The sequence below is a fragment of the Macrobrachium rosenbergii genome, chromosome 10 (assembly GCF_040412425.1).
Source record: "Macrobrachium rosenbergii isolate ZJJX-2024 chromosome 10, ASM4041242v1, whole genome shotgun sequence".
NCBI classification, from domain to species: Eukaryota; Metazoa; Arthropoda; class Malacostraca; order Decapoda; family Palaemonidae; genus Macrobrachium; species Macrobrachium rosenbergii.
The window spans coordinates 33199241-33221520 of record NC_089750.1 but is presented as its reverse complement, the minus strand read 5'-3'; the positions used below and the strand labels follow the sequence as shown (position 1 = coordinate 33221520).

Genomic DNA, 22280 nt, shown 5'->3' with positions numbered 1-22280 from the left:
TAGTCAATGAAATAATATACTGTATATGTATACCATCAAGTTTATTTTATTCCTTCAGAATTATACAAAATAAAATGCAGGATTTATTTCCACTCTTAAACTACAATAGCCATTGAAAAGTAACATCATACAAATTTTCAGTGAATCAGGGAAATAAACTATGGATATCGGTCTAGTCCCAGATTTCCTACTTTTTCCATGAATATTTTGTGTTGGTCCTTTGATGCGGCAAGAAGCCTTTTATCCTTTGCAATGGTTGTGAGAGAGTCAGTAGGCTATAACTCTGTTCGAAACTGAGGGTTACAAGTTCGAGTTTAATGAGCTCAATGGAGCACCTATTCCTAGTGTCAGTCCACTTGCTTTGCATAATTGAGAATATCCTTTCAACATAACCTGTTGAAGCTGGTCCCTCAGTATGTAAGAGAGGACAGACAGCATGTTAGTTCTAGTCTTCTCCCTCCTTGAGCCTTTCCACAATAACAATGACTGTTAGTTCATCAATCATGTTATGCCGCGTACTTTACACGTACCGAAGGCAACCATTGACAAGGGCATAATTTTGCAGTCTGGCAAGATTGACTGAAAAATACGGTCATATAATTTTAAAATAATGATGTTCAGACAGCCAAATACAGAACAAATGGCGTTATGTATTGGTTCAATACAGAACGCAACATCTCACTCTCCAATACAGAATGAATCTGTATTTTACAGAACGGGTGGCAACCCGACACGAAGCATTTATGAACCGTTATGAAAGAGGAGGATCAAATGGTTGCTGTCAGCAACGCCCCCATTAGGATATGGTTCGACAGCAGCTGTTCGTTGTTGACAACCTTTTCCTTATTTTCCTGTTGTTCAGTGATATTGTTGCAAGGTCGATCTTTCATCATTTGTAATGTTGTTATCTGTTGTTATTAACTGGGAATGTTGTTACCCCTTATAATGTTGTCTTCTAGTGTACAGCTAGTCGATGTGAAATTTTTGGACTGGTGGATGTTGTGCGTGCAGTGTTGAGTGGCTTCTGCCGGAAACTGAATGCTTTCATTCTCTAGTAAAGGTTGCTTTGCTGGAAGGGTTATTCGCTTTGCAGAGAAAGGCATACGTGCCACGTTGCCCCACTACTAGGTACCAGAAGTCCGTTCGTCATACTGTACTTCAAAACAGCGAGATTATTTTCGTTGCTGTAGAATTGTTATCGATGTTCGTAATCTTAAAAAGACTGTAATACTTCTTTAAAACGCCATTCATCGTTGCCTTAATGTTCCTCGCCTGTAGTCAGTTTTTATCAGTAAATATTTTTGTTTAAATTACGTTCATGTATTGCTCTCTCGTCACGTATTTTATGTAAGCTGGCATTTTTTATATTATTATTTCAGTAGATGAAAGGTATTAATGGTGCGTTCATTTTAAAGTGAAAGATGACCTCTCGGTTTTTGTCTGACTCTAGATATTTTTAGAAGGCTGGGACTATTGTTAAAGGACAAATTTTTGTGAATATCATTCTGAACAGATACATTTTTGCGCAACGCTTATCATCTGTTCCTTCTCTCTGCAAGGACCAGGGCTATCTCTCATTTCTTAACCTGACGTCAGGTTGAGACAGGAAAAGATCCCAAGACCAGCTATACATAATCTTTATTAGGCATGTTGCTCCTTTCGGATATGGAGGAAAGAAGAGAGAGAGTGTGTGTTAAACACCTAAGTCAAAAATAAATATGTTAAATACAGATAGGTGTAGTATTTTATGTAAGTAAATGGAAGATAATTTTATGGATGGTTGATTACCTGTGTCAATTTTTTTTTGGGGGGGGGGGGGGGGGAGTGATAGTATACATCCTTATCACTGAGTTCACCCCAAGCAATTGGAACAGTAAGCGTTTCTGACCTTTAAAATCTGAACTGCTGTCTTGCCATTAATTTTTTTTTTTTTACATAGGCCATCTGCCTTAGTTTTATCCAAGAGGTGCCAGTAAGTTTGTACAATATTATATATGCAGTATGTATACATGTTATTTGTACTACATATATATTATATCTATACTATATATATATATATATATATATATATATATATATATATATATATATATGTGTGTGTGTGTGTGTGTGTGTATGTATGTATATGTGTGTAAATAATATGATGTTTGCTTTTTGCATACATGTTACACAGGTTTATGCTTATTTGCACCAGTGCATACCAACACATAACCACTTTATTATAATTCCTTGAGTTTTAGTATCCCTGCCTACAGTATTAAAGAAATATTTCAGTGTTGTTTCATACGGTAAGACGTGTTGAGCACTATTTAATGTTTGCAAAGGCTCCATTTCATGCTGCCGGGTGAATTCTTTGTCAGGTTAACTTGTTGTTAGTTAAACGTTTGGCCTGACTATTAGGAAAAGCTGCCTCTTTATGTAAATATTTGAAACAGATTTTTTTATATTCTTAACAGCTGGAACAAGCTCAGATAAAGTCTAGTGATGACATAGGCCCTGATGAATCCTTTAAAGTGAGGTCATCTTACACAGCCTGGGTTCGAGAGGAGAGATTACCAATGCTCAAGAAACTTCGCATGAAAATCGAAGCTCTCACAGGTAAGTTTGTTTTGTGTGTCTTATTTCTTTTACCAATTTTTGTGATATATGCAGTCGTCTGAAATAACGCATAAACATGATATTAAGAAATAATTATCAAATCATGACCGTAAGATCTGCAGAGAGAAACCAGATCATGCAGATGTTATCTACATACAAGAAGCTAGTGGGCACTTGTAACCTGGTTGATATTAAAATTTTGCATGATCTGCTCAAATATACGGATTAGGAAAGACTTCTGATTAATATTATATGTATATGTATATATATATATATATATATATATATATATATATATATATATATATATATATATATATATATATATATATATATATATATTATATATATATATGTATATAGCTGAAATCTGCAAATACTTGAAACCCCCCAAACAATGCTTACAACTGCCTGTTTTGATAAAACACCAAAAAACCCTATAAAAATGCTTATACCTGAATATTTTAATAGTTTTATCACAAAAAGTGCATTTAGAAACGAAAATTATGTGAAAATACAGTAATTTGTGAATGTTTCCCTATGAAAAATACAGCGAATTGGTGAATTTTCCGTGAGTAATGTGTATATATGTTCCACAGAGAAATCCACAAATAGGTGAAGCTGCAAATCCAGAACCGTGAATAGGAGGGGGTACACTGTATATGTATATATATATATATATATATATATATATATATATATATATATATATATATATATATATATATATATATATAATATATATATGTATATATAATTATATATATGCATACATATACATAGCTTAAAATGAGAAAATATAGCTAAATGGAAAAAAATTTAGATAGTGATTTAGATAGTGGTTTACTGCAACAGATGATACTGTAATCCCTTAATTCTTTTAAATACTCAATATCATGCTAAATAGAGCTGCTAGTTTTTTGGCTGGTCTGTTTGAGAGAGAGAGAGAGAGAGAGAGAGAGAGAGAGAGAGAGAGAGAGAGAGAGAGAGAGAATGTTTTAATGTTAATCAAACTTCGCGACTTATCCGAAAAATAAACTGTTGCAAGCTTTCTCAAGGAGTTGCCGGCACAATGCAAGTGTTCCTTCAAACCATGTCCACATATACTGGGTTTGAAATTCAGGGCGACTTAAATAGTTGTTGGGTCAACTGTTTCATTTCTTAACTCCCGTTAACTTGATTTCCGTTATTATGACGACAGAAATATAGTTCCCAATCTAAAACATAATGAAGATGATGTCATTTGAACTGAACATTTCAAATACCCTCCCAACTGTTAAATATTCTGCCTTCCAAAATTCCCTTTACACCTTGTTGAATATGACATGCTCAGAAATCGGTCTAGCCGCACTCTCCGTAATTTAAGTTAAAAAATTAGTGATCTGACACGAGTGTAGTCTTTTGCTCATTGAAGTCTTGCATGAGGTGTGATGAACCTGAAAACCCCATTTCAAGTATTTGTGTTATATTATTCCAGCTTGAAATATCTTTCAGTACATTTGTGTGCAACCTGTCGGTGCTTAATAGACTGTTTAATGCTAAATGCATTTTATTTCTTTATCTGTTAATTTAGTTTTGAACTCCACATTAGAAAATAGTAGTAAAACATGGGATTTTCGAAAGACCTTGTCGCTGGAAACGTGCCTCGTTTAATCTGTAATATTTTAATGAGTGACCCGCTCTTATATCTTTGATGAATAACAAAAGAATTTCTATCTCTCAGTAGTTTATGCATAACTAACGTAGATTATAACGCCTTATTTTTATAAAAATGTAAGAAAAAATATTTATGAGTTTCTGAAATTCATATGGAAAAGTTATGCAAGATCTTCAATGTTATGACAGTTTTAGATGCCAGTGCAGTGCGTGTATGATCCGTATTCCTAACAAAATGTTTTGTTTCAGGATCCATTCATCAAAATATAAGGCAGTTTGGTGACAGTCTGTGATATCATATTTGTAATTACGCGTTTTATTGCAACATTTTGTGGCTTTGAGTGCTTCATCTTGAATGCCATAATATTAAACCCATACCTTCGTATCATTGCCATTATTGTGAAAGGAAGCTAATAGTCCAGCGCTAGGTTGCTTAACTAAAACATTAATGCTTACCTTTCCTGACTGTAGGTATGAGTGCAGATGAAAATACAAATGCAGCAGAAATACTCCAGGTGAATCTCTATGCAGCTGGTGGTTATTATTTGCCCCACTTGGATGCCTTCAGTCTGCTGTCAGAACAGGTGGGTCAGAGAACATCACACCCTGAGCCATATTTTAGTTTTATTTATCTACAAATATGACATGACCGGTTGAAATATGACATGACCGGTTGTTTCTCTTTTGTACTTCTTACACAGTATACGGTGATAAAGGTTATTAAATTGCACTGAGTGGCAGATATTCGGTGAACAAAACCAGTGCCATCTTTCAAAATATGGATTAAATATTTAAAAAAAAATACTTTTCAAATATTTGAAAAAAAAAGTTTAATTTTCAGTATTAGGTACACGAGTGTTCTTTAGCAGCTATTGGAACTAAGTAATAAGTGCATTCTTTTCATCATCCAAATGCATTTGCTATATAATGGATATGAAATAAGGATTTATTGTAGAAATTTAAAATGTTTGTCCACGGAATAACAGTAACGGAGTGGAGAATTAGAAGATACATACTTCATGACTAATTTTAAAAGACTGAATTGTGTATCTGTACCTACCGACTTTCGAAATCATACTGAATGACATTAAAATGCAACTGCTAGGAAAACGAGTCGCTGTCGTAGTCGCTACCTTTTCTGGTGCTGGTCGATGATATCCTCTTCCTGAGCTGCATGATGCCTCCTCCTTAGCTTTCAGCTGCTTGCTGGTTGAAGCTCTAAAACCCTTTTGCCCGAGGAAGCCACAAAAAAAAAAAAAATAAATAATTCCTGCCAGTATTTGTCCGTGCACAGAGCCAGAGAGTAGGGGGAAACAATCAGTTATTGAAAAAAAAAAGGGCCTAGGACGTTTTTCTTCTGTTACTAGCAGAGTTAGTCCAGAAGAAATTGCACGTTTAAGCAAAGGCACCACCTCTCTAGCAGACAGAAATTATGATAATGCCATTACTGTTCAATGTTCTGTTTTCTTGTCATAAAGGTTGAAGAAAGATAACATAACTTTGAAAAATGCTGCTCTCAATTTTTTCATAATACATTCAAGGGACTGGTGTAAATAAACAGAATGGTAATTTTGGCATAAGTATTGTAGCCAAAAACATGGAATTCATATATAAACTACGAGAGGATGTTCCTAACTGCAATAATCGATTTTCTGGATTATGTTTCTGATTAAATACTTTGGAAAACTGAAGGCGTAAAACTTTTTATGCTTTTGAAAATGGAACAAAAGTGTAGCATTTCATTGATGGCTTGTTTAATTCCAGAACTATTCATATGCTATGTGCTTCATTTGAAACTCTTAGAAACTGTACAACTTTCATAATGCACACAGCCTACGAATAGTAAAACTGCCAGAAAATCAGTTGACTCATACAAAGATTATACTGTATTATTTATATCTGCCTTTCTTTTGTGATCTAGAATAAAATTAATCTACTTTTCTGTGATTGCTTTGCTTTGTTTAAACGTCCCAGTTGTTCATAGTGTTCCTCAAAATGAGGGAAATGGTCGAGTGCCGACATTGCTAAGCTTTAATTTGATAAACTACCCAAGTAAGCTATAGTATAGTATTCGCTGTCACTCATCCTTGAGTTAGTAGCAGAGCCCACGAGGCATTGTAAGACCAAGGTTTGTAAACCGTGAGATGATGAGTTTTTACATTTTCTCTTAAAAGTCTCTTAGATTGCCTGCTTCGACCCCGCTAGAATTATCCAAAGATAACTCTAGACTTCTGATGATATACTGTTATGTGCTGCTGTATTCTTTGATGCAGAAATACACGTTGACCGAGACTTAAAATTGAAAATTGTAATTAGATAGAGTATTGCAAGGGTACTGGAAAAATAACAACATAAGTATTTATTTAAACCAGATAAAGAGAATAATTCACCAGTGGCCGTACAAATGGGAAAAACAAATATTTGAATTTGTTAACATATTATTGGGTTCAGTATTATTTTAATATTATAAAATTTCACACGTGAAATTACGAGTATAAACAATTCCTTTTCTCATGAAAATTGAGCAGATTATACAAATGAAAGTTACACATAAACTATAGTTTTACAGATTTCCGCCATTAGGATACTGTTAAAGAGTATTTTATCATTGCATCTGTAATGTGTTGTATCTCTCTTCTATGATGGCAATGATGTTAACAGCAAGACAACGTCGACGTCCCAGCTGAATTTTACGGAGGAGACAGGATTGGTACCTTCATGTTTTACGTAAGTTCTCGGAAAAAGTTTGTTTTTCTAGCATTAGTTGGATATGTGAACCACAAAATTCAGCAGTTATGTTATAAAGTATCAATCAAATTCCCGATGGAAAGTAAGATCATGAATTTCATGTCCTTTTGTGTATTGGAACAGACTTAAAAAGAGGAAGGAATAAATCTACCACTAGGATAGCCTTCCTGATTTAATAACATCCGAGTTTCGAGCTATCATTCTAAAATCATTTGGTTTGATAAAATATCATCCTGAAATCATTTCTTACCTGCTTACAGTGGATTGTCCATTTTACGTGGTATCACCTCCTTTGTAAGGTGTCAAAGAAACGAGCAGGTAAAGGTTACTGCTGGTTTATTACAGATCCAGGCGGCTTATATTGCGGCCGACTGACGCCGGGCCGTGAGAGACAATGGAATTGACTGTGACCTGAGGTCGAAACAATAAATAATAATATACAGTGAACAAGTACGAATTACAATGAAACATACAGAGACACAATATAGATACAGTCTTGATGCCTGTGAATGAAGAAACATGTGATACACAATGTGTGACATTCGTATAAATACCATAAAGTAAAAATGATAAAAATGCGTGACCTGGCACGTTTTAGGCGTGACTAATTTAGCTTGAAGAAAACGGGAAGTCACCAAAGAAAACAAGCTCAGCGGAGACTTAATTAATGGCGCCGCCGAAACACTATCCTGGCGCCGAATTGGTGACTTTACAAATACTCCCCCCCCGCTGATGGGGTACGCCGACGAGAGTCAGCACGCTCAAACGCTGGTTACAGCGCCGTGTTTAGGCCGCTAAGAGCGTTTTTTGGAGAAACCCTGGAGCCAAGACTGAGTCGCCGTGTGAGTCCGCTAATGGCTCCGGGTCACTCCGGGGTCACCACTGTAAGGTGTCAAAGAAACGAGCAGGTAAAGGTTACTGCTGGTTTATTACAGATCCAGGCGGCTTATATTGCGGCCGACTGACGCCGGGCCGTGAGAGACAATGGAATTGACTGTGACCTGAGGTCGAAACAATAAATAATAATATACAGTGAACAAGTACGAATTACAATACGAAACATACAGAGACACAATATAGATACAGTCTTGATGCCTGTGAATGAAGAAACATGTGATACACAATGTGTGACATTCGTATAAATACCATAAAGTAAAAATGATAAAAATGCGTGACCTGGCACGTTTTAGGCGTGACTAATTTAGCTTGAAGAAAACGGGAAGTCACCAAAGAAAACAAGCTCAGCGGAGACTTAATTAATGGCGCCGCCGAAACACTATCCTGGCGCCGAATTGGTGACTTTACACCTTCAGCAGCAAGATAAACAATGGCACCTAACGAATCGGGCCGCTGTTGCTGTTGGCAAGCCAGATTTTAAAGCCTTTTCTTCCCCTTATTAGGCATCTATATCTTCGGCTTTTGTTTAGGGAAAATAGGTACATTAGACTTTAACTAAATAGTCTTTTATATGGCGGTGAAGCTGCACCTTAGCTAGGCAGGCTTATTGGTTGTACACCCTTTCCTCGGGTGCCCTGAAGTAACTGTAATATAAGGTGACGCCATTCTGTCTTTTAGTAGTAAATTGCAACTAGGTACTACTTATGCGCGCGCGCACACACACACACACACACACACACACACACACACACACACACATATATATATATATATATATATATATATATATATATATATATATATATATATATATATATATATATAATTTCACACCATGTACCATTTACCTTCATAGAGGATGGTGATGAAGGGTGTAGCCTTCTGGTTCTAAGCAAGCTTTTTTCTAAGTCCTGGTTGCAACCAATATAGTTTTCTACCTGCCAATTACCCAATCAGTGCTTAGGTCAGCATATATACAAATATATATATATTCAATTATAGAGCTTAAGTTGGAGGTTAACGGGTGAAAAAAGTAGCTGTAAACATAATTACGACAGGATGTTTAAAGGGCAAATAAGGTGAAAATGGATAAAAAGACACAAAAGTGGAAAGATTTATATGAAGAGCATGTAAAATCTGAGGATGGAGCCAGAGTCTGCTGGGATTGCTTGTGGTTAAATAATATAGGAAGAGGGAAGAAAACCCGAGTAGTGGGATGGGAATATTAAAGGTTTGTGAAAGGAAAAGGAATTATTTGAGGTGCGGCCGAGCAGTAGAAGAGAAAATAGTGTACAGATGTACTGTAGAGAAGGAGGGGTAAGGCAGTCAGAAAGAGAGTCAGAGAGCAGATATGGCCAATAACAAAAGTAAGGGCATAAGAATAAGCAAAAAATTTAGAGACACCAAATTATCATTCAGGGAAGTAAAGGTCAAAATGAAGTTGAAAGAACTAGTGGATCTCAGAGTACAGTAAATAATTTGGATCTCAGAGTAAATAAATATAAATGAAGAGATGCTGTCTGAAGTAAATATGGTCTGTGGTTGACAGTGTTGGTAGTTTTAAGAATGGCTGAATGTGTAGGTAGAGGGGAGGGAGGCTTGACTTGGGCAACGATGTGTCAATGTAAGATTGAGAATGCTTGAAAAAGTGATTGCTGGGGATACAGAAGGGCAATTAAGATATGGTTAATAGACAAAAATAGGAGTTGATTGGATCACAAGTGAGATGCTATGGCATGGTAGTGTGAATAAGTGGTTGACTGGGGAGTATAAGGTTTGACTAGATTAAAGAAATGTGTTTCACAGTATTGAGTGAGAGGTACATTAACGGTTCCACTGTAATAAGGGCAATAGTGGTGACAGAAAAGACTGAAGAATTATAGGGTTGTAACTTTACTTAGTTTGCCAGGATATTGATCAAGAGAGTTTGCCAGAAGGATTGATAGAAGAACAGTATGGGTTTAGAGAAGGGAAAGGGTATGAAGATCAAGTGTTTGGGACAGTTAAGCAAAATGTTTGAAACTAAATTGAGAGAACTTTGTTGCATATGTGAACTTCGAAAAGTTGATGAAAGAATTGGTAGAGGGGTAATGTGGAGGGTATTGAGGATACAAGGCACAAAAGATAAGTTGTCAAAAACAATGAAAGTTTCATGATACCTGTGAAGGTTTGTTCAATGTGTAGATTAGAGATTAATTGGGTCTGCGTAAAAGTTGGCTTAAAACAAGGATGTGTTCTTTTTCAAGGGCTGCTTTAATATTCTTATGGATGGAGCGATGTGAGATGTCAGAGGGAGGCAATTAAATATAGGTGCAAAGTTGTGGGTCTGGAAACTCATGAATAGTGTGTGAAATGTTTGGTTAAGTTTGCAGATACTATGGTACTGATTAGCAGTAGTAAGGTAAAAGTGCACAAACTAGTTAAAGTTGGAGTGTTAAAGAGCGGAGAAAGCTGGGATTAAATACGAGCAAGAGTAAGGCTGGGTATTCACGATCATATTTACCTGAGTCCACCTGCAACCAAGTTTCCTAAGACCTTGCCCCCAACCGTTCGATAGATGAGCATCCACATGAAAAGAGTAGAATAGTCTTCAGTTCTTGCCTTGCCTTCATCAAGGCAATACTATATGACACTGATGGTTGATGAGGAGGTGGAGCTCCATAGACTAGCTGCTGCGGCAATTCACTTCATAATAGTAAATAAACAAAAAGGCATAAACGAGTATGTTTCAAATATTGCTTGCTGAGGAGACGTCTACTCTCATACAATATTAATGAATAAGTTTACATTAGAACCTGGGGGTTGTTTCAGTTATTTATGAAATGAACCACGAAGCCTAATTTCACTAAAGAAAAATAAAAAGGCATGACACTTGCCTAGGCCTATACTGAAATTATTGTATCACATGGAAATATATTTTATTTTTATCATATAGTTTGGGCTCACAACGGCCTACAAATACCACTGCAGGGTCTAACAATGAAGTGAATTAGGTTTATACATAGTTTATTCATATTCTGGTCCTAGTGGCCGAGATCCTTCTCAGGTGAAATCTAGCGGCAAACTGTCGCAAAATCGATGCTTACCCGTCCACACATGCAATCGCCTGTCAGTCGGTCGGAAGAACTTTGGATAATTCCATCAGTTCACCTGTTCTGGTGAGTGGACTGACTCCGCCCATAAACTGTCGTCTACATGTAAGTTTTAATGCCAGATTCGATGAACTGACAGAAGATCTGACGAGTAAACCTGATTGTGAATACCCGGCCTAAGATGACGCTGGAAAGCAGGAGGATGAACAGCCTGTTTTCATTTCAGTTTATAATTTTTGGCTTACCAAAACGTACCTGATAATCTTTAAGAGAGAATTTTGTCTTTGGATAGAAGAAGATGAGGATGGTTCTTTTCTATACATCATAAAAGAATGAATATAATGTATGATGGTTGTAAGAGATAAGAGTTGAGTCCCAGAATAAGTGAAAAAATTGATATAGCTGCTGTATATAAAGGATAAGGAAGACTTGGAGTGTCTATGCAAGTGGGAATGCATGAATAACTCGAATCAACTTATAATTATGGAAATGAAATAATGTTGCATGAAAATGAGATAAAAATTATTGGAGCTGTTGTAATTAACTGTTTGTATAGCATATGTTTGTGAGAGGTACTAAAGAAAGAGCAGGAAGACAAGTACTGCTAGTTTATTATTAAAGCGACCCGCTTATAAAGCGGCGTGCAGACGTCTGCGTATACGCAAAGACCGCGAGTACAAAAATTTTACATGTGACCTGAGGTCAAACTATTTCTCTACAAAACAAGACAGGTACATACAGAAAACATCATAATTAACAATAACTGGTTGGACATAAAAATACTCTGTCACACATACATGGTACAAAGGCAAATGAATAGATAATAAATAAACAATTCACAATATAATGATAATAAGGTTGCGACCGTTCGATCTTAGGTCGCATGTGAAGGCACCGTAGAAAATGGGATGTCTACCATAGAGAACCCATTGAGCGGGGACTTTACATGTTCACATGCAATGCACTTTTCATCATAGCATATGCTGTATATAATGTACATTTCTTCTAAATACCAATCCTTTGGAAAATGTCTTAACAGACAAATCAGGTTAGAACTGTATCCTCGTTCATTTTTCCTTGTGATGTTTTGCAATTAAACATCACATGTTCCTATGAGTTGTACACATAAAGGATTCCTATGAGTTGTACACATAAATATCCTTCTCTACATACACTGAATAGTCCGGTGTATTCTCAGCTCGCTCTCCTCCGTCATATCTGACAATACTGAATATACCATACTATTATGCCCTCACAGTAATTTCCTTCAAAACTGATCATGTGTTAATGCCTGCAGGAAAATCTGATGAGACTGCAGTTTCTCAAAGTATGACAAGTCAACCCAGTGGAGATTTTCACTGAAATTGAATGGAAAAAATGGAAGCCACAAGCAAGCAAGTGTGAAATATGCTTCCAGAATCGGAAGAAAAAACTGAAACCAGACTATTATTAAAATAAGAACTCTCTAGTTAAAAAAAAAAAAAATTAACTGATCTGCAGCGAGCTACTAAGAAGTTACAGCAGAATGTACATAGTAAGCATTTAAGGACACTTCCTCTTGGAGTTTTACAAAAGAAGAAAGTTACAAGTTGCAAATTATATGTGGGAAAAGTGAAACTACAGCAGGTGAGAAGAAAAAGTCCTCAAAGACCATTTTAGCAAATGTCCATCACATGATGAAGAAAAAAATATCATAGAATATATAAAAGACGTGATCTGGCTACTGACTCGGCACTCGGCAGCCTCTCTTAGACCACGCATTCACCAAGGAATAAGCCATTGTTGTTGCCAGAAACTGCCAGACGTAGGAGACAAGGTGATACAAAATAAAAATAATTAATAAATTAGGCGAATAAAGGAAAAAATGACAATAGTCATTAGGAGCCAAACGTCAGCTATACCTCACTGTGTGGGGGGCGGAGGCCCAAAACCCCATCAATTTTAATATTTCGAAAAAATGCTTTGGTCACGTGGTAACGAAGGTGTTGCTCATGTCTTACGGCCATTTAACCATTTTTTTTAAATTTCAAAAATATTCATAAAAAATCGAAGCGTGCCCTCCCCTTAAAAGATAAATATGACTCGGAAAATATTGGAGCTCTTGACATCTGAAACTAGAAATGCTTGCCAAAATAAGGACGTAGAAATGCAAGATGTATGCCTTAAATAATAGCTCAGATTTCCTGGGTGACTATAAAAATGCCAAGAGTTTGTACTGCATATAGATGTTTTTCCAGTTTCGACAAAAAAGAAAGCATTTCATTCCATAACTTCCTAAAATAACAAGAAACTAGAAAAATATGGATTCATTTCTGCAGGCGACAGGATCCAGTTGATTATGATAAAACCGTAATTGGCAGGTTATGTCCAGAATTTCCCTCTATTTTTATACGGGTTCGTGCCCATTGTGCTGGGCAAGGATTCGAAGTCCACTGACTGTGGCTTCGAACCAGCACTACAGGGTAACACTTCGTTAACAGGAAAATTACATGCAAATTTACAATGACTTTACGTTAATCCAAACTATAGCTGGGTTTACAATCAAGAACACTGAGCAAGAAACGAAGGGCGAATTCTGGAACACGTGGGGCGGCAATTAAGACGCAGAAAGTTACGTTAAATTTGTTACAAATCACTAAAATCACAATATGATAGAGCCTACAAATGTAGTGTTACTACGTGAAAGATGCATATCAATGCAAGGCAAATATGGGCGTTGATCAAATTAGATTAAAAAACAAAACAATTACCTTGTGAGAGGTGCTAAAGAAAGAGCAGGAAGACAAGTACTGCTGGTTTAATGATGATGATGTTTCAGATTTAGCTGGCCTTGTGCCAGCACGGGCTCTTGCTCCTAGAGCAGCCCGTAATGGTTTATTGATGAAGCGACCCACTTATAAAGCGGCATGCGGATGTTGGCGTATACACAGAGACCGCCAGTACAAAAATTTACAAGTGACTAAGGTCAAACTATTTCTCTATACAAAACAGGACAGGTACATATAGAAAACATGATGATTAACAATAGCTGGTTGGACACAAAAATAATCTGACACATATACTTGGTACAAGGGTAAATGAACAGGTAATAAATATGCAAATCCCAATAATGATAATAAGATTGTGTACGTGCGACCTCAGGTCAGCTGTAAAGGCACCGCAGAAAACGGGATGCTCATCATACAGAACCCGTTGAGCGGGGACTTTGCAATACTCGCCCCCCAAGACGTAGGTAACGTCTGATCAAAGCAGGTATCTGCTGGGGCGGCGGAGGGGGCCGCGCTTTCTCGATGCCAGCTGGGGTGTGTGTTCCACTTCTTCGGTGCCCTGTGGATGGGAGTGTTGGGTTGCTCTCCTGCCCGGACCAGGGGCCTTCCGGGGGCGCCCATGAAATTTTCTTGCTGACGGGGTGGGCTGAGGGGGCGCCACCTCCTGCGGGGCCTTTGGGAAGTGCCCCTGATGGCTTCCTCCAGGAATGCGGGCTTGAGGCGGTCTATCGGTACCCAGTCTTCCTTCCCGTGGACAGCCACCCGGAATGCCTTCTTGTTTCTCTCAAGTACGAGGAAAGGCCCCCTGTAGGGCCTGGTTAAGGGTGGACGTTCCTGACAAAGACATGGGTGGCGGAGGATAGACCGGGAGGCATGAAGGGGATGTCCTGTCAGTATATGTCCGCCGGCAGGGGGCGAACTTCCCAACCGTGTCGCGGTGCCTCTGCGTTGTTAAGTCGTGCCGGTCCTCTGTGATGAGTTCCCCCGGGACTACAAGGGACTCCCCGAAGACCTTTTCTGCTGCAGATGGGTCGCCGTTGGCTCTGGGGGTGGTCCTCAGCCCGAGGAGGACCCAAGGCAGCTGGTACTTCCAGTTCTCGGTGGTGCAACGAGCCATTAGGGACGCCTTCAGGGACCTGTGGAACCTTTCCACCATTCCATTGGCTGCGGGGTTGTAGGTGGTGCTGTGGTGAGTGGTCCCCAGCAGGCGTGCCAAGGCAGTCCACAGCTCGTAGTTATATGGTCCAGGACACCGAACCGGCTGATCCAGCTGGAGAGGAGTGCCTCTGCACACGCACTGGAGATGGTTTCTTCCATGGGCGTAGCTTCAAGCCACCTGGTGGAGCGGTCGACGACTGTCAGAAGGTATCTGGCTCCTCCTGATGGGGGAAGAGGACCCACTACGTCGACGTGGATGTGCCCGAAACATCTCCCTGGCTTGGGAAAGTCGCCCACCCCCGCTTCGGTGTGCCGCCCTACTTTGCTGGCCTGGCACTGTGTGCGCTGCCTTGCCCAGGCTGTTGCGTCCTTCCGTATGCCGTGCCAGATGAACTTCTCCACCAGTAACCTGGCCGTTGTCCTGCCGGAGGGGTGGGACAGTCCGTGGATGACGTCAAAGACCAGCCGACGACGGGAGGCGGGCACCAGTGGGCGGGGTGGCCAGTGCTTACGTCGCTCAGCAGTGTTGGCCCTCCAGCGCCGAGGGGCACATCCTTCCACTTCAGCGACATGATGGTGGTGCGGTAAGCTGGAGCCTCTGGGACAGCGGCTTGTTCGCAGGCAAGGTCCTTGTAGTCAATCCCAAGTTGCATTGCGTCAATTTCGATCCTCAAGAGGGCTTCGGCTACTGGGTTCTTCCTGCTGGGGAAGCACCTGATGGTGTAGGTGAACTCCGCGATGGCCACGAGGTGCCACTGCTGCCTGGAGGACCATGCATCCCCCAACTTTGTGAAGGCGTGGACCAGCGGCTGGTGGTCCATCCAAACTGTGAAGGGCGCACCCTCCAGGAGGAATTTGAAGTGGCGTACCGCCTGGTACACCGCGAAGAGTTCCCTGTCGAAGGTGCTGTAGCGGGACTCGGTGGGGCTGAGCTTCCTGCTGAAGAAGGCGATGGGCTGAGGGGCTCCGTTGACGACCTGTTCCAGGACAGCCCCACAAGCAACGTTGCTGGCATTCGTTGTTAGCTGGAGGGGGGCTCCGGAGTCCTGGTGGGCCAAAGCTGTTGCCTTGGTGAGGGCGGCCTTCGTCAGGGAGAAGGCCCGCTGCTGGTCGGGGCCCCACACTAAGGTCTTCGGACAGCCATTGAGGATCACTGTCAGGGGGACCATGGTGTGCGCGACCCCAGGGATGAACCTCCTGTAGTAGTCGACCATCCCAAGGAATTCTTGTATGGCTTTGACGGAGGTAGGGGTGGGGCCTGCCAACGGCCTCGACCTTCGATGCGACGGGGCGGATGCCTCCCGGGGATATCGCTTAGCCCAGGAATTCCACCTTATCGACGCCAAAGGTGCACTTGTCGAACCTGACGATGAGGCCATTCTCCTGCAGGTACTGCAGGACCTTCTGGATGTGCCAAAGGTGTTCCTTGTGGGATCTGGAAAATATTAGGATATCATCGACATAGCAGACACAGAAGTTCAGGTCCCCAAGGATGCTATCCATCAATCTCTGAAAGGTTGCCCCTGCGTTCCTCAGGCCAAAGGTGGAGAAGGCAAAGACATAGGACCCAAAGGGCGTGATGATGGTGGTTTTGGGGATGTCTTCTGGAACTACTGGTACCTGGAAATATGATTTTAAGAGATCTAGTTTTGAGAATATTTTGGCCCCATGGAAGGAGACCGTCAGATCCTGCATGTTTGGTAGAGGGTAGTGGTCGGGCTCTGTAGCGAGGTTGAGCCGCCTGTAGTCACCGCAGGGTCTCCAGGAGCCATCTGTTTTCTGCACCATGTGAAGGGGGGAGGCCCATTGGCTGGGGGCCTTCCTGCATATGCCCATAAGCTCCATCTCGGCGGAGGCCTTCTTGGCCTCCTGAAGGCACTGTTGGGGAAGCCTCGGGAACTTTGCGTGCATCGGGGGGGGCCCCGTATCTTGATGTGATGATATATCCCGTGTTTGGCAGGGGCCCCGGGCACCTGACGAAGCTTGGGTTTGAATACCTCTGGGAATTCCTTCAGGAGGGAGGGGTACTGGTGGGGAGAGACAGAAGAGGTTGTGGGCACCCTGGGGCCCGGTGACAAGGGCAGGGACTGGCAGGACTTGGTGTCCAGCAGGCACTTGCAGCCTACATAGACTGCCAGTCCGAAGTGGGCGAGGAAGTCTGCACCCAGGAGTCGGGTCCTAACATCCACGATGATGAAGTTCCACTTGTATCTCCGGCCCAGGATGGAGACCGACAGGAGCCTGGTGTCATAGTAGAGGATGGGGGAACCGTTGGCGGCCATCAGGGAGGCAGCCGGGTCCGGCAGGCGCCTGTGGTCCTCTCTGGAAGGCGGGAACACTGACCACATGGCCCCAGTGTCGATCAGCATCATCCCGCCGGAGATAGTGTCGCAGACGTAGAAGCCTACTTGTGCGGGGCTCCTGGATGCTTTGGATGCTGCTGCCATGGCAGCCTGTGAGGGTGGCCACCGCCTCCCCTGTTTTTTGGATGGGCAAAAAGGCAGGGAGCTTCGCAATTCCAGGCATCTTTACCAAACCTCTGGTGGTAGTAGCAAAGTCCCAGCCTTTCCTTCTTCTGGTGGTGGGGTGGCTGCCTCCTGGCGACGACGTTGATGCATTCCGTGGTGGGGTCCTCTGGCTGGAGGTAGTTGATGGGGTGTGCAGGCACTGACGCCCGCCTCGCCACCCTCTGGAGTCCGTCAGCCACCCTTATCAGGTCCCCCACTGGCAGGGTGTATAGCTCCGTGATCTGCCCATGTACCTCTGGGAGTAGCTGCCGCAGGAGGATCTCCCTCGACAGGCTAATCTCTTTGTGCCTGCCACTGCTGTCAGTCTCGGGGAAGAGGAGGAGGTCCTGGAGGGCATGCCACGTTTCCAAGAGGTTTGTGTCTTGCCGGGGGTTGATGGCGAGGCCGTGGGCGCGGGTGGCCCTCTTGGAGACCAGCAGGGAGCAGGTCTCGACAAGAGTGGCCTTTAATTCCTGGAAGGTGGCAGGGCTCATTGTTGACGTCACCCACAGGGCGACCTTCCTGTATATCTCCTCCGGTAGGTTGTTGATAGCGATGTCCGCCTTCAACACCTCGTCGATCAGGCCTGCCACGCTGAATTGCCCCTCAACCCTGTAGAGCCAGGACGCTGGGTTCTGATGGGTGAATGGCGGCAGCTTTATGCTGAGGGCCATCCTCGGTTGGTTTGTCAGGAGGGGCATCGCGCGGGGAGCAGGCACTAGCGTGGAGGAGCACGCGGGTTTCGGCGTGGAGGAGGGTGCAAGAGGGAGTTGAGCGAGGAAGACATCTGCCTCCGAGAAGCTCGCAGTAATTTGTATGTGGTTGGGAATGTCCACATCCGTGCTCATTCCGCACTCTCACTTGGAGTGTGAGGGAACACTCGCGTCAGTACACGCTTGGGAGCGTGCCGTGTGGGTCCGCTAATGATGCCAGTGATTTGCCAACAAGGGTCGGTAACGCCCAAACGCTTTGTTAGAGCGCCGTGGTTAGTCCATTAGGGGCGTGGGTTGGTTCATTGGGCCAAGACTAAGTCACCGTTTGGGTCCATTAATGGGCTCCGGGAACCACTCCGGGGGTCACCACTGTGAGAGGTGCTAAAGAAAGAGCAGGAAGACAAGTACTGCTGGTTTATTGATGAAGCGACCCAAGGTCAAACTATTTCTCTACACAAAACAGGACAGGTACATATAGAAAACATGATGATTAACAATAGCTGGTTGGACACAAAAATACTCTGACACATATACTTGGTACAAGGGCAAATGAACAGGTAATAAATATACAAATCACAGAAAACGGGATGTTCATCATACAGAACACGTTGAGCGGGGACTTTACAACCTAAGTTTGCAAGAACATTTCTAACAGGACAGTCGCCTGTGACACACAGAAAACACGTCTGTTCTATGCCAAAGAGCTTCCTTTTCAGAAATTTCAAGTTTTTAACTATGTTACTCTCAGCAAATTTCTTAGTTCCAGAATTCTAATTAATCAAAAGAGTAACATACACCGCATTCCTCGACAATAAAAGACATGTAACAAAAGAAATAGCAATATCATTTCAAATCAGAACCATTGCATTCGCCCTCCATGTCAGTGATTACTCACCACATAACTCAGTACATTTTCTTTGCTATTTCCACTGATCTCTAAACTGACTAGATAAGCATTTTTGCCGGATAAATCCCTGCAGATTTTGTCAACAGCCTCCTAGCCAGAAGAATCTGACAGCCAGGGAAGAAGGGTTAAGAATGACATCTGAGAGACAACATTTGGGTCTGACTTGTTGCCCAACTGCGATTGGAGGCCTCAAAATCGAGGTTGGCTTGCAACACAAAAATGGCATTAGACACTATTACGTACCTTACAATGACATAACACAGTGCATAAAAACAATAAGAATGTGAACAAATTGCATAATGGTGCTCCTCTCTCTTTTGGTAGCACAGAGAATAAACATCCTATCCTAACTATAAGGGTTCCTTGGACTTAATCATAGTCCCATCACGTTCTTAACAATACCATATAGTTTGCCCTCACAGAGCCAGTGTCCCATTTTCTCTCATTGGGTTAGAGGCGCTTTTCTTTTGGGTCTACCCTGAATTCTGTCTACACTCACAAAACTCTGTCTTTCGCTACTATCTTCACCCACTGCCTCTGAATCACTATCAATTAGTTTGTGATTGTCAATATTCACTGCCATACTTTCACTATTATGCATGTTACTATCCTTACCACTTTCAACACTTAAGAGTTTGATATCTTTTTTCACTTCACTCGACATAGTATCACAATTATGGTCTTCATGTCTGTCATTTACTTCCAACATGGTAATGTGTTCGATCGGCACGATGGTGGTCGATCTTCTTCACTAAGACGACGTCATCGCATCTGAGTGGAGTCGGCGCACCAGGGCCAAAATGATGACGTTGGGCATAGAGCCCGTAGGTATTTGGTGCTCCAACATAACCGAAAGGCATGCAGAGCATCAACTAGTTTGAATATTCAGTTTGAATCTTCTTTGCTGTGAAGGTATCTGGCATACCTTCATTAGGGGCTGCAGCAGGCAGCAACTGGATGGTCCTACCTCGTAGGAGATGCAGCAGACTGAGAACCTCGTCCTTGTGGGTGTCACCACAATAAGTAAGATGGCAGTTGTTGATGACACACACACTGCCTCTTTAACAAGTGTTCTTGCCTGTTCCTCACTGAACGAGGCTCTATCGAGTGAGACTGCCAGAGCACGCTTCGCCACCCCAATTAGTCTCTCAAATATTCTGTCCTTCCAAGGTGAACGTGGAGTTTGGAAATACCATTGTATCCCTCTTTCTCTCAAGTACAGCTGAGTCATGTCATCATCACAGAGATCAGCTAACAAGTTGCTTGCAGACTTGTTTGTGGCATGGTTATCAGAGCAGATCATGGCTGGGGCACCGTGGCAGGCGGCAAATCTATGAAGACACAGGATAAAGGTGTCAGCACTGAGGTTCATCACGAGATCCAGGTAGACGGCACGAGTGCTGAGACACAATTATGAGGATGTATACTTCACCCTCCTGGATGTTGATTGGACCCCCATGGTCAAGTCCTACATTGTGAAACAGTGTCGTCAGAGTCACACGAGGGCTCGGTAGCTGGGGTTGAGGAGGTTGTGGCAATGGAGCTCTGAGTGTCCGCTTACACCATAAACATTCTTTGATGATGCTCTTAACCAGCATTCTCACTGCTGGCATCCAACACCCTTGTCTGAAAAGTGAGATAACTGTATTGACCCCACAGTGAAGGTGTATTCTGTGTATGTGTTTGATATATAAAATTACAAGTTAGCCCTTGGGGGGGCATCAAGATTAAGTCGTCCATTGCACTACTAGCATTTTTCCAACAATATCTAGAATAGATTACATTATTATTGATTAAAACTAAATTTAATCATCTGGAAAATTTAACGATTTCATGATAAGCTTCACCTCTCTCCAAATATCTACACAAAGTGAGCCAATGATGGCGTCGTTCTACATAAGCCAGCTTGGTTAAGGGATTATCTCTAATTTTCAGAAATTTATACAAATGATTCATTATATTGTAAAGAGAGCTGTAATTGATATACCCTCCCAAAAGTGAAGTAACAGAGCAGGAGGTGCTAGCTGAAGTTCCTTCTGCAACTCTCGTATTGCAAACATTGCTATTGATGAAAATGTATAGTCTCAGGAGTCATCAGTTGTGGTTAGGGACCTGTGACATGTAACATGGCTTGGCCTCTTGCCCACAAGGATTGCTCATGAAGTTGCTTAATGTCTGCCCTGCAGGACAGCATTCTGCTAGGTGGGAACATACTGCAAGTAGAACCCACACTCCTGTAGAATAAAAGATGTTCCCATACCCTGTTGGCTATGAATGTGTTCTTGTTTTCAAGTTTGCTACCCACCTTTGCAATAGCTACTTTACTATCTCCCCAGATCACTACTTTACTAAATGTAAAGACATGGCTTAGATACTTTGCTAATCTGGCCCCAACGAGTAAAGCCATCAGCTCTAACCGTGGGATCGTTAGCGTGTTTCTTTCGAGGGGCAATTCTAAGTTTTGCTGTTAAAGTATTGGTCTCCCCATTGACATTTCTAGCATAAGCTACTCCTCCATAAGCTTTCATGGAAGCATCACAAAGAACCATGTAATTCTGAATTCTCTGAAACTACTCCCCTTTTGAATTTTAATTGATCAGTCTCCATAAAATCACCAAGTATTTCTCGCTTCTGCTGCTCTCTCAGGAGTTAGCACTTCATCCCAACCCACTTTCTCACTTCACAGAACTTGCAAAAAGGTTTTAGTTTTGACAAAAATTGGGGATACAAGGCCTAAATGTTCCAAGTTGGACACAGCTAAGGACAGGATCTTTCGTTTGGTGGGTACCCATTTCTGATTTATCACTCCCTTCCCCTTGAAAAGTTTGAGTGACAAAGTGTCAGATTCACGGTTCCAAACCATTTCAAGAATTAGGATTTCTACTGCTTCTTCAACACAAACTTCAGAATTAAAAATTGTTTATTGTCACTAGCCCATCCCCTGAGTGGCATGTGAGCGCATTCCAAAATTCCTTTGACTTGAAAGGAATCTTGCATCATTTTCTCAGCTGAGTCATATTTCTTGATAAAATTGTCAATGTAAAAGTGCTTTATGAGCTCATCTCAACCCTCCCTCTGCAGATGAGTTTGTAAGATTTGCTGCAAGAGGTAGGGACTCAAGGTTACACCAAATACAACTACTTTAAATTCAAAGGTGGTAATTTTTTTTAGGAATTTTCTGGCCACAGAAAATTAGCATATTTGGCGTCTAGGATAACGCGGTGAAATGCCTTAAA

At 41.8% G+C, this 22280-nt stretch overlaps 1 protein-coding gene across 4 annotated transcripts in view; it reads left to right on the top strand.

Annotated features, from left to right (window-relative positions):
- LOC136842588 (prolyl 4-hydroxylase subunit alpha-1-like) overlaps window positions 1-22280 on the top strand; it is a 173574-nt gene that overhangs the window by 107775 nt on the left and 43519 nt on the right. For all 4 annotated transcript variants that reach the window (XM_067110136.1, XM_067110135.1, XM_067110138.1 and 1 more), the window contains 3 exons: window positions 2457-2598; window positions 4726-4838; window positions 6916-6981. In XM_067110136.1, coding sequence (XP_066966237.1) covers window positions 2457-2598; window positions 4726-4838; window positions 6916-6981 — 321 coding nt within the window. The remainder of the gene's footprint in view (window positions 1-2456; window positions 2599-4725; window positions 4839-6915; window positions 6982-22280) is intronic.